Source organism: Hippoglossus stenolepis, chromosome 5 (genome assembly GCF_022539355.2).
Source record: "Hippoglossus stenolepis isolate QCI-W04-F060 chromosome 5, HSTE1.2, whole genome shotgun sequence".
NCBI lineage: Eukaryota > Metazoa > Chordata > Actinopteri > Pleuronectiformes > Pleuronectidae > Hippoglossus > Hippoglossus stenolepis.
The window spans coordinates 21,848,826-21,860,142 of NC_061487.1; the positions used below are offsets into that span (position 1 = coordinate 21,848,826).

The 11,317-nt window shown below is 44.4% G+C and overlaps 2 protein-coding genes across 4 annotated transcripts; one reads left to right on the forward strand and one right to left on the reverse strand.

Moving 5' to 3' along the window:
• Window positions 1-93: 93 nt before the first annotated feature.
• Window positions 94-8,453, reverse strand: fnbp4 (formin binding protein 4). Of its 3 annotated transcripts, none has more exons than XM_035156003.2 (17): window positions 8,327-8,453; window positions 7,632-7,709; window positions 6,661-6,794; window positions 5,768-5,939; window positions 5,369-5,516; window positions 5,151-5,256; window positions 4,705-5,049; window positions 4,363-4,555; window positions 4,032-4,222; window positions 3,843-3,947; window positions 3,378-3,511; window positions 2,126-2,295; window positions 1,644-1,936; window positions 1,439-1,553; window positions 1,021-1,220; window positions 757-914; window positions 94-635 (listed from the first exon to the last, which is right to left on the reverse strand). In XM_035156003.2, the coding sequence occupies exons 1-17, from the start codon at window positions 8,337-8,339 to the stop codon at window positions 548-550; spliced, it is 2,643 nt and encodes an 880-aa protein (XP_035011894.1). In that variant the 5' UTR covers window positions 8,340-8,453; the 3' UTR covers window positions 94-547. The 3 variants fall into 3 exon arrangements, with proteins under 3 accessions (XP_035011894.1, XP_035011893.1, XP_035011892.1); XM_035156002.2 differs by having other exon boundaries at window positions 4,086-4,222; window positions 8,207-8,415; XM_035156001.2 differs by having other exon boundaries at window positions 8,207-8,414.
• On the forward strand, window positions 8,435-11,275 carry LOC118109147 (seipin). Its single transcript, XM_035156006.1, has one exon. It carries the CDS (start codon window positions 8,727-8,729, stop codon window positions 9,996-9,998), a length of 1,272 nt encoding a protein of 423 aa, XP_035011897.1. The 5' UTR covers window positions 8,435-8,726; the 3' UTR covers window positions 9,999-11,275.
• The last annotated feature ends 42 nt before the right edge of the window (window positions 11,276-11,317 follow it).

An 11,317-nucleotide genomic window follows, 5' to 3' on the forward strand; every position in this document is an offset into this window, starting at 1 on the left:
ACCAGGAAGTGCTTAATAAAATCACGAGGAGCACGGATGTACTTACTATGTTACCTTTAGATTGATTACGATGTAAACAAATCAGGACGAGACTTTGGAAAAAAAACGTTTAATAACTTTTTACAAAATATACAAGTTCAGTGACATTCACTTTTCTTCAAAAAAAATAAAAATAAAACACAGCTTGACCCATAATACAGCTTATGTACACAGTTGTAAAAATGCTCAATAAAATACACAATCCCTCCATTTTAAACTGTGGTGGTCATCTAGTTGTTGAAGTCTTCAATAAAGTAATGAACTCAAGACATTTGGCACAAACGTAGCTACAAAAACAACCAAAAAACAACATGGCCGTGTTAGAGCCTTTAAATGTCTCCATGTACAAAGATGTACAGTCTCCATGTGAACAAGAACAGTGGTAGAAAAAAAGTCCACAGACCACTGAGCAAAACGTTAACCAGGGGAGGACGACCTTGTGGGGCCAGTAGGAGTGGATTTGGAAAATAAAATTTTTAGATGGGTGGTGTATAACCGAGGCCAGATGTTACGTGCTATTCAACTTCCGTTTCTTCAGTCGCTGCCGCCAGTCGTCAGGAAGGGCCTCGAAGTTGGCGTTCTTTGACGCTTTTCCTCTGAAGAGATGAAAACAACACAACAGTTAGTGTAAGACAGAGAAAGGCAGAAGACACTAGAGGTTAAACAGTTCTTCTGAACCATTCAAAGGAGGTGATTGGATATCAAATGGTAGCATACGTCTGGAGCTGCGCCTGCCTCCAGTCCTCTATGTTCTTTTTGTTCATCTGGTCTCTATCCTCGTCACTGGAGCTGCTTTTCTCTTCCTCGTCCAACTCTTTTTGGATGCTCTGCCATTTCTTCACCAGAGAAGGCATTTTGGTCTTACTCTTCTTCGACTATAGAGCGAGTGTATTAAAAGGAAAGAAAAAAAAGGATTACATGGATGCCTTGATTTCACCCACTTTTAAACATCTTGTGTAAAATACTAACTCCAGTACGAACCTTATCCTTTTTGACTTTCTTGCTCTTGTCTGAGGGCAGATCTTTGGCCGCAGGAGGCTCCAAAGGTGGCTGCGATGGTGGCAGAGGCGGTAGAGGAGGTAAGGCTGGGACTGGTGGGAGCGGAGGTTCACAAGGCGCCAAGGGGGCAGCGACTGCGACAGCCGACATGCCCCAGTAGGCCGTTGCTGAGATAAGAGGAGCTGCAGACAAAAGTAAAGCTACGGTTTTATTTCATTTGATTTATTGCTTGTTTGAATTTGCACTCCTTCGTTAAGCACTGCCTTAGTGAGCTGGTACACTGCTGTCATTTACCCAGTATACACATCTGTTCCTTATTTAACAGTGGAAGGTTCAGCAGACAATCAAATTAGGAACAAAGGTCGTAACAAACTGCAGATATGTAGTGATGTGTGTTTACCTGCAGTGGCAGCAGGCTGAGTGTAGAGAATGGGACTGCTGCCTATAATGGCTTTATTCAGCTGACCAGCCTTACGTTTCTGACCCTTCACCAAGGGGCCCGGTGACTCCACGATCTGTAAAATGCAATAAAGGTTTAACACTGCTGCCCTCTCTGAATTAACACATTTAAAATTGTCATGTACAGTAAACTATATTATATACACCTTCATGCTAGAAGCGCCTGGAGGTAAAGGAGGCCTCCCACTGCCGTCCTCCTCAGTTCCAGGGGCTGGAGGCTCCCCGTCATTGTCATCATCCATCTCCATCTCCACCTCCATGATCTCCCCATCACTGTCAGGAGGAGGAGGCGGTGGAGGAGGCGAGCCTGGGGGGAGAGGCGGAGGTGGGGGGTAGTTGGAAGGTGGAGGCGGGGGGCTGTCGGGAGGAGGAGGTTGGGATGGGGACCAGAATGCACTGGGCTGAGGGGGGGCTGGTGGGGCAACAGCAAAAGTAGATCCTGTAAAAACAAAAAAACAAAGCATGGGGTGTTAGTGAGGGACAGTAAATTGTTGAATTAGTTTTCCTTTAGTAAATCAAATTAATGAATATTATCTATGAACAGGATTAATAGGAGAAACATGAATATTAATTACATTTTTATTTCAAAAGTCACTAAAGACAGAAACAAAAGTAGTAGGAGACTGACCTGTGATCCCACCAGTAGGTGCAGACACTGTTTTTGTATCTCCTTGGCTGGAAGTCTGTGTCTCCGCTCCTTCGCTGCCTTTCAGGTCCTCTTCCTTGTCCTCCTCTGAAGGGAAATCCCACTGGGAGGCACCGGTCCGGTCCTTCACATAGAAATACCGCCTGTGTTCTCTAAAGAGTGGGACAACAGAGATAGAAGGCAATAGTCTCAACAACTGGTCTAGCAACTGGCTTGATTGGCATGATACCCTGGCAGAGTGGGGCAAGGGAATGGACATTATTGCCACAGTGACGGGCAGGGGTGTTGGCAAGAACAGCATCTTTAAGCTGTCCAGAGGAAGGGGCCCAATTAGAGTGTGGTTATGGATGTGGACAGGGAACCCACCTTGCTCTCAAAGATAAATAAAGCAAAACAAATCATCTCTAGGGTCCCGAAAGTAGCATTCAGCAGCTTACACCATGGTTGTCACAACAGTTTCTTTTTTTTTTTGACAACCATTCCCACCCAGACACAGGTAGACGCCAGGGAGAAAGCATCATCCTTATCATCATAATCATCATCAACTTCATCATCAACTTCATCATCAACATCATCATCATCAACATCAACATCAACATCGTCATCAACCACCATATTTCAGAAAATAACAAGCACACAATCAATGCATTTCACATCAGAAAGCAGAAAATTAAAAAACAGTAAGACATATGAAATAGAGTTGGTCTGACCTGCTGGATTCCCGTCATTGCTCCATCTTCACCTTTTAATTGATGCGTGACACTCGGCGCTTCCTGGGCGTCACTCTGTCTGCATTGCATTCTGGGTGTTGTAGTCCTGTAAAGTTCAAAGCTCTCCCACGCAAACCAACCTTCCTACCGTACCCGCCATCCCACCCCTAAATTTTCCACTGACTCGTCCGATAATCAGTCTACATCTGCCCTGACAACACAGGGCTTATCAGTCTGTTATGGGACGGGGAGTCCTGTCTGTGGTTGGTATATTTTACAGGAAGCAGGCTGGCCCAGAGTGGATGCTCCCTTATCAGTGCGTGCAAGGCAGAGTGCCAGGACTGCATCACAGAAACCTGAAGAGTCTGTTTCTGGTAAGTATCTTAATCCACTCGAACTGGTTAAGCTTCTCCCCAAGTCATGTTACAAAGTCTGTAACCTCAGCAGTGAAGGAGGTGTAGTCACACGGTAAGATTTTTGGGAGACGAAGGAGTTTAGAGATGTGAAAGGTAAGGAGCGCGTACCTGTCCCAGTGGCAGGACCAGCCTTTAGGGGCGGCGTTAAGTTCGTAAAATTTTATGTGTTCAGCAGCTTCCTGCAGCCTGCGGCGAAGATAGACACCATTCAGAGCGCCCTCCCTCCAGTCAGCAATTCGTGTCTGGAAGAAAAAGGACAAAGCAAAGAGACAGGAGTGAGATAAAAAGTGAGATAAAAATCAAGAGAGCAGAGGTAAAGGGATAAAGAGATAGAAAGAGACAGAGGAGCAAGAAGATAGATGAGAAACACAGAAAAGTAATTACAGTAAGTTTCCAGAATGACAGATTGTGATGGATTATTATGGGAATATTAAATATTAAATGCCACCACGTGGCTTTGTGCAAAAATTACATGAAATAGAATTATGCAATAAATATTTTACACGTCGCACTGGTACAGCTAAAACTGAAAACTAGGGTAATACTGCTTTGATAAATCAACGGTGCGCTCACCTCTGTTTGTAGAAGAAGCAACTGGAAGTTAGAGATTGCTTTTTTGTTTATCCCCAGGAACTCCATCTTGCTGGTTAAGGTGTTTGCCAGCTCTCCAATCTGAAACTATATATTTCAGCATAAAAATAATGTATTAAAAGAGATTGTAACAATTTTTATGTTTAGTGATAATAACAAGATTGTTGTTACCTTGAGCTCAGGCGTTTCCACTTTGAGCTCAGGGGTTTCTGATTCTTCTTTTACCAGAGGTTTTGAAACCGCTTTGTCTTCAGAATCGTCGGTTTCCTTTTTTTCTTCTTCTTCTTCTCCCTCTTCTTCTTCTTCCTCCTCCTCTTCTTCTTCCTCTTCTTCTGCAACATTCTCCAGGACTTTAGGAAGTGCTATAGGTCACAACAGAGGAAAACAAATCAGAACGAATTTTGGGATGAGCACATTAACAGGTAAGATTTCCTATGTTGTTTACACACCCTTGTCGTGAATGGCACCCTTTACTAGCACATGTGTAAATATTTGAACTCACTGGTCTCTGTGTTGTCCTGCTGGTCTGAGCCTCTGCTGTTAGAGTCAGGGCTGGAAGCAGAGGGGAAGGCAGTCTTCCACCGGTTTTTCTTCAGTGGAATACCACGAGTTCCAGAGGCTTCTTGGCTCGTCTCAGAACAGGGACTGGAAGCCCCGGTGCTCCCATCACCCTCCTCCAGTGCCCGCAGCTCAGCCTGGAAGTCAGAGGTTCAAGTCAGTTCAAAACTAGTCCATATTGACGTTAACATTTGCCACGAATGTTGGAATCTCACTGCTGTGCACTAAAAGAGGACTTACAAGCAAGTTATCAAAGATTCTCACTGAAAAAGCATTAATTCCCAACCTTTTTCCTCTCCAGAGCCAGTTCCAGATCCATTGTGTCTTCCTCTGTCTCCTCCTCAGCATCAGAGTTGTCTCTCGACTGCTTCTTGGCACAAGTGTCTTTATGGGGAGTGGGAACAGAGTCTGATTCGCACGGGGGGATAGCTGGGGATCCTGCTGGACGTACACCCTCGCCATCAGAATCCACACTGTTCTCTGTGTCATCTAAACCTTTAATCAGTCTTTTTCTCCATTTCTCTTCTGCTTCTTTTACTTCAGAGGGGATCAGTGGACCAAGCAGAGACGCAGCTACTCCATGACGCTCCTCCTCTTCACTTGTGAGTCCTACAACACTCTCGATTACCTCCTTTGACACAACACGAGTGAAATATTAAAATCAAAATTACAACCCTAAAACACCACAAAATCAAGGCGATTCATATTTGTGTTGACATGAATGAAACTTGCCTTCACTTTGTTCTCTTTCGCTGCTGTCGGAACTGCAGCAGATGCAGATTTCTCTTTCTCTGTATAATAAGCTCCATGGGCTGGACCGTTGCCATTAACACTAGAGCTACAAAGAAATATACAAAACACATAACACACAATTTAATTTCTGTACGGGGGACAAAATAAATAAAACTGTGCTTCAGATAATGTAGGTATCAGTCATTAGTGAATCCTACCTGTTGGCATGCTGCCCCAGGCTTTGCACCTGATCAGCGAGATAGTGTGGTAGCTCCCAGGACACCTCGTTGGTCACAGTGTTCCAGTAGTAATGGCAACCAGGGTTCTCCTCCCACACCTCCTGCCAGTCTCCCATCTCCACATCCACTGCAAAAAAGAATATAAATGAGATAAATATATATTTTGCACAATATCTCTATACCCTGAACAATTTGGAAAGTGGAGCCAAAATGTCATCAGAATTCTGCAATATACTAAAAAGCTGGCAAAAAAGTATTTCCTTGTGTTATGAAGACAACAGTAATTACTATACAATTGCTTTGTTTATGTATTTTAACACAGGACACTTGACAACACACATTTGCACATTTGATTTTAAAACGAACTGAGACATTTACCTCCAGCTAGTGAATACTGAGTATTGTACTCAAAAGCTGTGCTTTGATTCTGTCCGTCACCGGCAGAGGGCTGCTGAGTATCAGCCTCGGGTTTGGGAGGGATGTTAGTCGGGACTGAGGGATGAGATGCTGCCTCCTCTGAACTTGGCTGAGTGGTGATTGCATCAATTTCCTGTGGTGAAAAAAAACCCACAAAAAGGAATGTTTTGAGTTCCAAGAATGAAAAACACTTTCCTAATCATTAGTCTTTACATAAATATTGTGATTTATTCATGAGTTAGATACCAAGAGAAAATCAATTATAAGTCAGAAAAGCCAAAGCCTGCATCTACGTTGTACTAAAAACTGCTACTCACATATGATTCAAAATTAATAAAAAACACAGATCTAATAACTACTTCTTCAAATCATGACGACACTCTCTGCTGCTGTTTGAGCTCATTTTGTCCAGTTTGAATCCTTCAAATCTCCACAACACTTTATAGAATAGTCTTATTAGCATAAAATGTTGCCCTCAAACAGATGATTCGATGGACAAAGAAAGTCAATTAATTCTCCTTTTTTTTTCGTAGTGATTTTTAGACTGAACTACTTTGACTGCTATTATTTAATATCAATCACGTAAAACTGAATCCAGATAAAGGTAAATATTAGTTGGTTCATTATGAACCTCAACTGCACATAAGAACTGGGTTAGAGCCATGTTTGTTCCTACAGTGAACCATACAAACAAATGTAGTAGCTTACAGCCTAAGCTATACAATTAACTATTCTATAATTGTTTTGAACACTGCCCTAACTATAATGTGAGTATTTTTATAAACGATAACATGAGATCAACATAAACACTGTTTCAAACCAAGGGAATAAGATATATAACAGTATATACTCACAGCCATGAAATTGGCCAGTGTACTGTCGATGTCAGCTGACTGGTTGTGTTGAGAATTTGCATTCGAGCGTAGAGAGTCTCCAGCATCGTCCTCATCATCACTGTCCTCGTAGGTTCCGAGCAGGGACAAGCCCTCTACAGGTGGACACAAAACAACTCTGCTCAATCAAACAGCATGTCTTTTTCTTGTTGCCACTGCCTGACACACACACACACACACAGGTTTGTGCAACTATCCCTATTAGGACTAAGCATTGACATCCACTCTTTGTGGTCCAACAGTCTGACCAAAACCTTATCCATAATCAATAAATGCCTAAACCTAGACTTAGCCCAATAATAATTTTGCATCATTAGAACTGGGCTTTGGTCATTCCAAGGTCAGTGTTTATGCTAAGGTAAGAAAAACGAGTCCACAAACATAGAGGATTGCCCAGCTATCCTAACTTTACAGCCTTATTAAATCCGTATCCCAAACCTTAACCCGAACCTATCCAAGCTTAAAGGGATAGTTCAAATTTGACTCAAAACGGCATCATTTACACCATGTTTTCAGCCCAAATGTCTGCTGTTATGTTAGGAGGAGGATAACAGCGGCCATTTAGGCAAAAAACATGGTGTAAATGACAACGTTTAAGTCAAATTGATCCTGTCGGGGTTTACGTACACTTGGAGGACACCACATTGAGGATTTGGCTGCAACACTGTTTACCCCTGAAACTCCAAAAGTGTTTTGTGGACTCAAACACTTCACCCACCACCTCCATTGGCACAGTGGTGAGAAGATAATAAGTGACTTCATTTTTGGGTGAACTATCCCTTTAACGACAATTCACATTTTACCCCAAAACCTTAACAAGGACCCCAGAGATTAAGTTTTCCAAATTTGGACCCCGTGAGACAATGTCAGTGTTTATACTGGAAAACATGCAAATACACACAATAAAGTGAACACACACACACACAGTTTACCTGTGGCCTTCGCTGCGGGCAGCTTCATGATTGTGCGGTTCTCTCTCGTGAATCTGTGTCCGTCGCCCTCCTGCTCATCTGCAAAGCACAAGAGCCACGAAGTTCACGCGGATCTTCCACATTAAAACTGCACGGAGCTGACTGGTCGCTCCGCTACACGCACCCACATCCTGGCTAACTGCTAACAGCTGCAGTTAACCGCCCGCACGGTCCTCACACTCCTTCATGAAGACAATACAACTCTTCGGTGTTTAATCGTCACGTAGTTTGATTAGGTTTGAGTTAACTCACCCACTCGTTTGTCATAAGCTTGTTTTTGGCAAGCCGTCAAAACCTGCTAGCTTGCTACCCGCTAGCTTAGCCAACTAGCTGTTAGCTGCTACCACTGAATGGAACAGAAATAACGCGGTTCTTACTTGGTTTAATGCGCTAATACACATTTTAGTTATAAATATATGTATATTATATATATCAAATATATTAACTAACCCGACAGCTAGCATTAATCGTCCATAAAACCTATAGCATTTAGCCGCTAGCTATCCTGAAGCTAACAAAGCTCCGAGATGTTTTACCATCAGATCCCGAGGCTGCTTCCTCCCTCTCCCCGACATTCCCACTGCGTAGCCCGGGGGGTGAAAGCTGAAGGATCGTTCTCCGACCGACTGTTCCACCCGTGAGGCGAGTTTTCTTACCCATCCCTGGCATGAAGGCCTGCACCCTGCGCTTCGCTGGCGTCGGAGTAGCGGTGGTTTTTCGCAGCTGCCACAAAAAAAGAAGAAGGCATCGACTTCCGGGTCACGGTGTTTACCGGGGAGGAAGAAGAAGAAGCTGGAGGAGGAAGAACACGATGTTTTGTTTGTGTTTCAGCGGCTCAATGGTGACAACAGCGTTAAGTTGTTAACGAGCTTAGAAACCCTCCGTCCGCACAAGAGGAGCTGACACTAAACCTCCAACAACCCGGGGAAGATTGTGTTTTTAATGTTTAGCGAGCTTGTGGGTGAAAGCTAACACTGTTAGTGTGCAGCTGAACGAACATGACATGGAGGAGTGAGCAGAAGCAATTCGCCACACGCTCACTGGGACAACCCACTGATGTCTGAACATAAAGACCCACCTCAGAGGCAGCAGTCAGCGGGAGTCGGCGGAGGAACAAGCGGACAGACCGGGAACAGAAGCAGGCCTGTGTCTTCCATATCAGACTCGATGGGGGCGGCGATGGGACCCGCGCTGCACTGGCTGCACGATGTCGGGGTAGTGACTCTCCTCAAGGCCCGGAGGACTCTGTTTCAGGCGGCCATCCTGTTCTGCGTCCTGGGTCTGCTGCTCTGGGTGTCCATCTTCCTCTACGGGAGCTTCTACTACTCCTACATGCCCACCGTGAGCTTCTCCACCCCGGTGCACTTCAGCTACTCCTCGGATTGTGACCCCTCGGGGCCAGGGCTCTGCTCGTTCCCCATGGCCAACATCTCCTTCATGAAGAACAACAGGGACCAGGTGATGGCGTTCGGCCAGCCTTACAGGGTGTCTTTGGAGCTGGAGATGCCCGAGTCTCCAGTGAATGAGCATCTGGGGATGTTCATGGTCCGGATGTCTGCCTATGCCAAGAGTGGGAAGACGGTCTCTTCGGTGGGGAGATCTACGATGCTGCATTACCGCTCCAGCCTGCTGCAGACCCTGAGCACCCTCCTCTTCTCGCCCATACTCCTGACCGGGATGGCTGAACAGAAGCAGCTCATAGAAGTGGAGCTCTACTCTGACTACATAACCAATGCCAATCAACCCACTGTGGGTGCCGTCCTCGAGGTCCACTCCAAACAAGTGCAGATCTACTCCTCTCAGCTCCGGATCCATGCCTACTTCACTGGCATACGTTACCTTCTCTACAACTTCCCCCTGACATCCGCAGTCGTCGGCGTGGCCTCCAACTTTGCCTTCCTCAGTGTCATCGTGCTCTTCAGCTATTTGCAGTTCATATGGGGGGGGCTCTGGCCTCCAGACCAAGTCAGGGTCCGGGTGATGATTGGAGACAACACCCGCATCCAGCAGAGGAGAGAGGAGGCCCGAAAGCGCATGGATCGAGAAAACTCGAATAAGGAACTTGATGTTCCTAAAGTGATCGGTTCTGTGACTGACCCGTCTGATTTCCAGGGAACTGACACAGCGGCGAAGGAACCGTCAAAGAAGACCTCAGCTATCCCAGATGCCTGTGAGGCTGATGCGCCTGATACCAAGGAAGAAGGGTCTCATGACTCTGAGGGGCCCGATGAGAAAGAAGACTCGGACGCGCCGGGTGGATGCCCGCTGCCTGAGCCACAGATTGAGACAACACTCCGTCAGAGACCTGGACCCTGGATGAGCCTGTGAATCATGCATTGCACAAAGCGACAGTACCTATAGTATGTTCTTATGCCAAATAATGTCCCATCACTCTTCAGAAGATGGGAAGTTATTTGGCAGATGCTACTCATAGACCTCCTGGTACAGTTGGCACAAGTACAGATGCATGAGAATATATTACCTGTGTCATTTAAGCTAACAAACTACAGTTTATTGCCTTGTCTTCAAAAAAAGTTTACCTCATTGTAACTTAGACCTCTGCTAATGTATTTCTGCTTATTGTCTTCTGAGTGGACAGACTGTCCTAGACAGCATTATACAACAGTCGTATGTTTGTGTTTTGGGTGTGTCTGTAGCATGAGGTGCTACATACCAACTCAGTCTTGTCCAACAGTGTTGTCAGCAGGAATTCTTTGGTTCATTGTAAGTCTGTTGAACCTGCTTATGTTTTTTTTTTTTTGCTTAGCCAAAAATATGTGACGTACAGATTCTGACAATCCTCCCATGAAGACGTTGGAAAGTTTCTCTCTCAGTTACTGATTCCATGTCGCCGCTGTGTACTTGCAGCTACATTTTTTACTCGAAATTTGACCATCCAGAACTTCACACCCTTTTAGAGGAAACCCATAAACATGCCTCGTGATGTTTTCTTTCTCAGAGACTCTTTCAGACCAATTCGATTTGGAAAATTTGCCCCAAAAAAGTTCCTTTGTTTTAGAAAAAACCTTCTAGGAACATGTGCAAATGTTCCCGCCTGACGGATACAAGGAATGTGTTTGTATGTGTTCATATTTTTAATCATACTAATAGAGATGTTCTGTCTCCGTTTTCTCTGCCGTGACAGATGAAGTTAACGCTTAAACGCTTTTACAGAGTTGCTTTTCATTCCATCTGATCTGATGTGTTCTGCTGGGGTCAGGGTTACACAGTGCTACACTGTTACAGTGGAGTCTGTACTCTGCAGTTATATGTTGTAAGAACATGGTATTTATTGTGTTTTCATTATGTCAAAGAACCAACAATTTTAAATGGGTCTTCTAAGAAAGAGAAGTTTGTTAATGGGTCTGTTGATTGATCATTGATGAACATACAGTGTGAGAAAGATAAGTGAAGCGACTGTTGTTCGAAGTTGTGTCGATTAAGGAGTTAGTAGCAAAGATATTAATAGGAACCACTTATCACTTGTTCATCTTGGTTTTCTGTTCTTCAGAATATTCTGCTCAATGCCTCTGATGTTACATGAGTCTATGTTATTTATGCACTGATACTAAATTAAACAAATAAACATGCAGCGCTGCACATCTTTTTCTGTCTTGTCTTTTTTTTACGATTTGCTTCTGGGACAT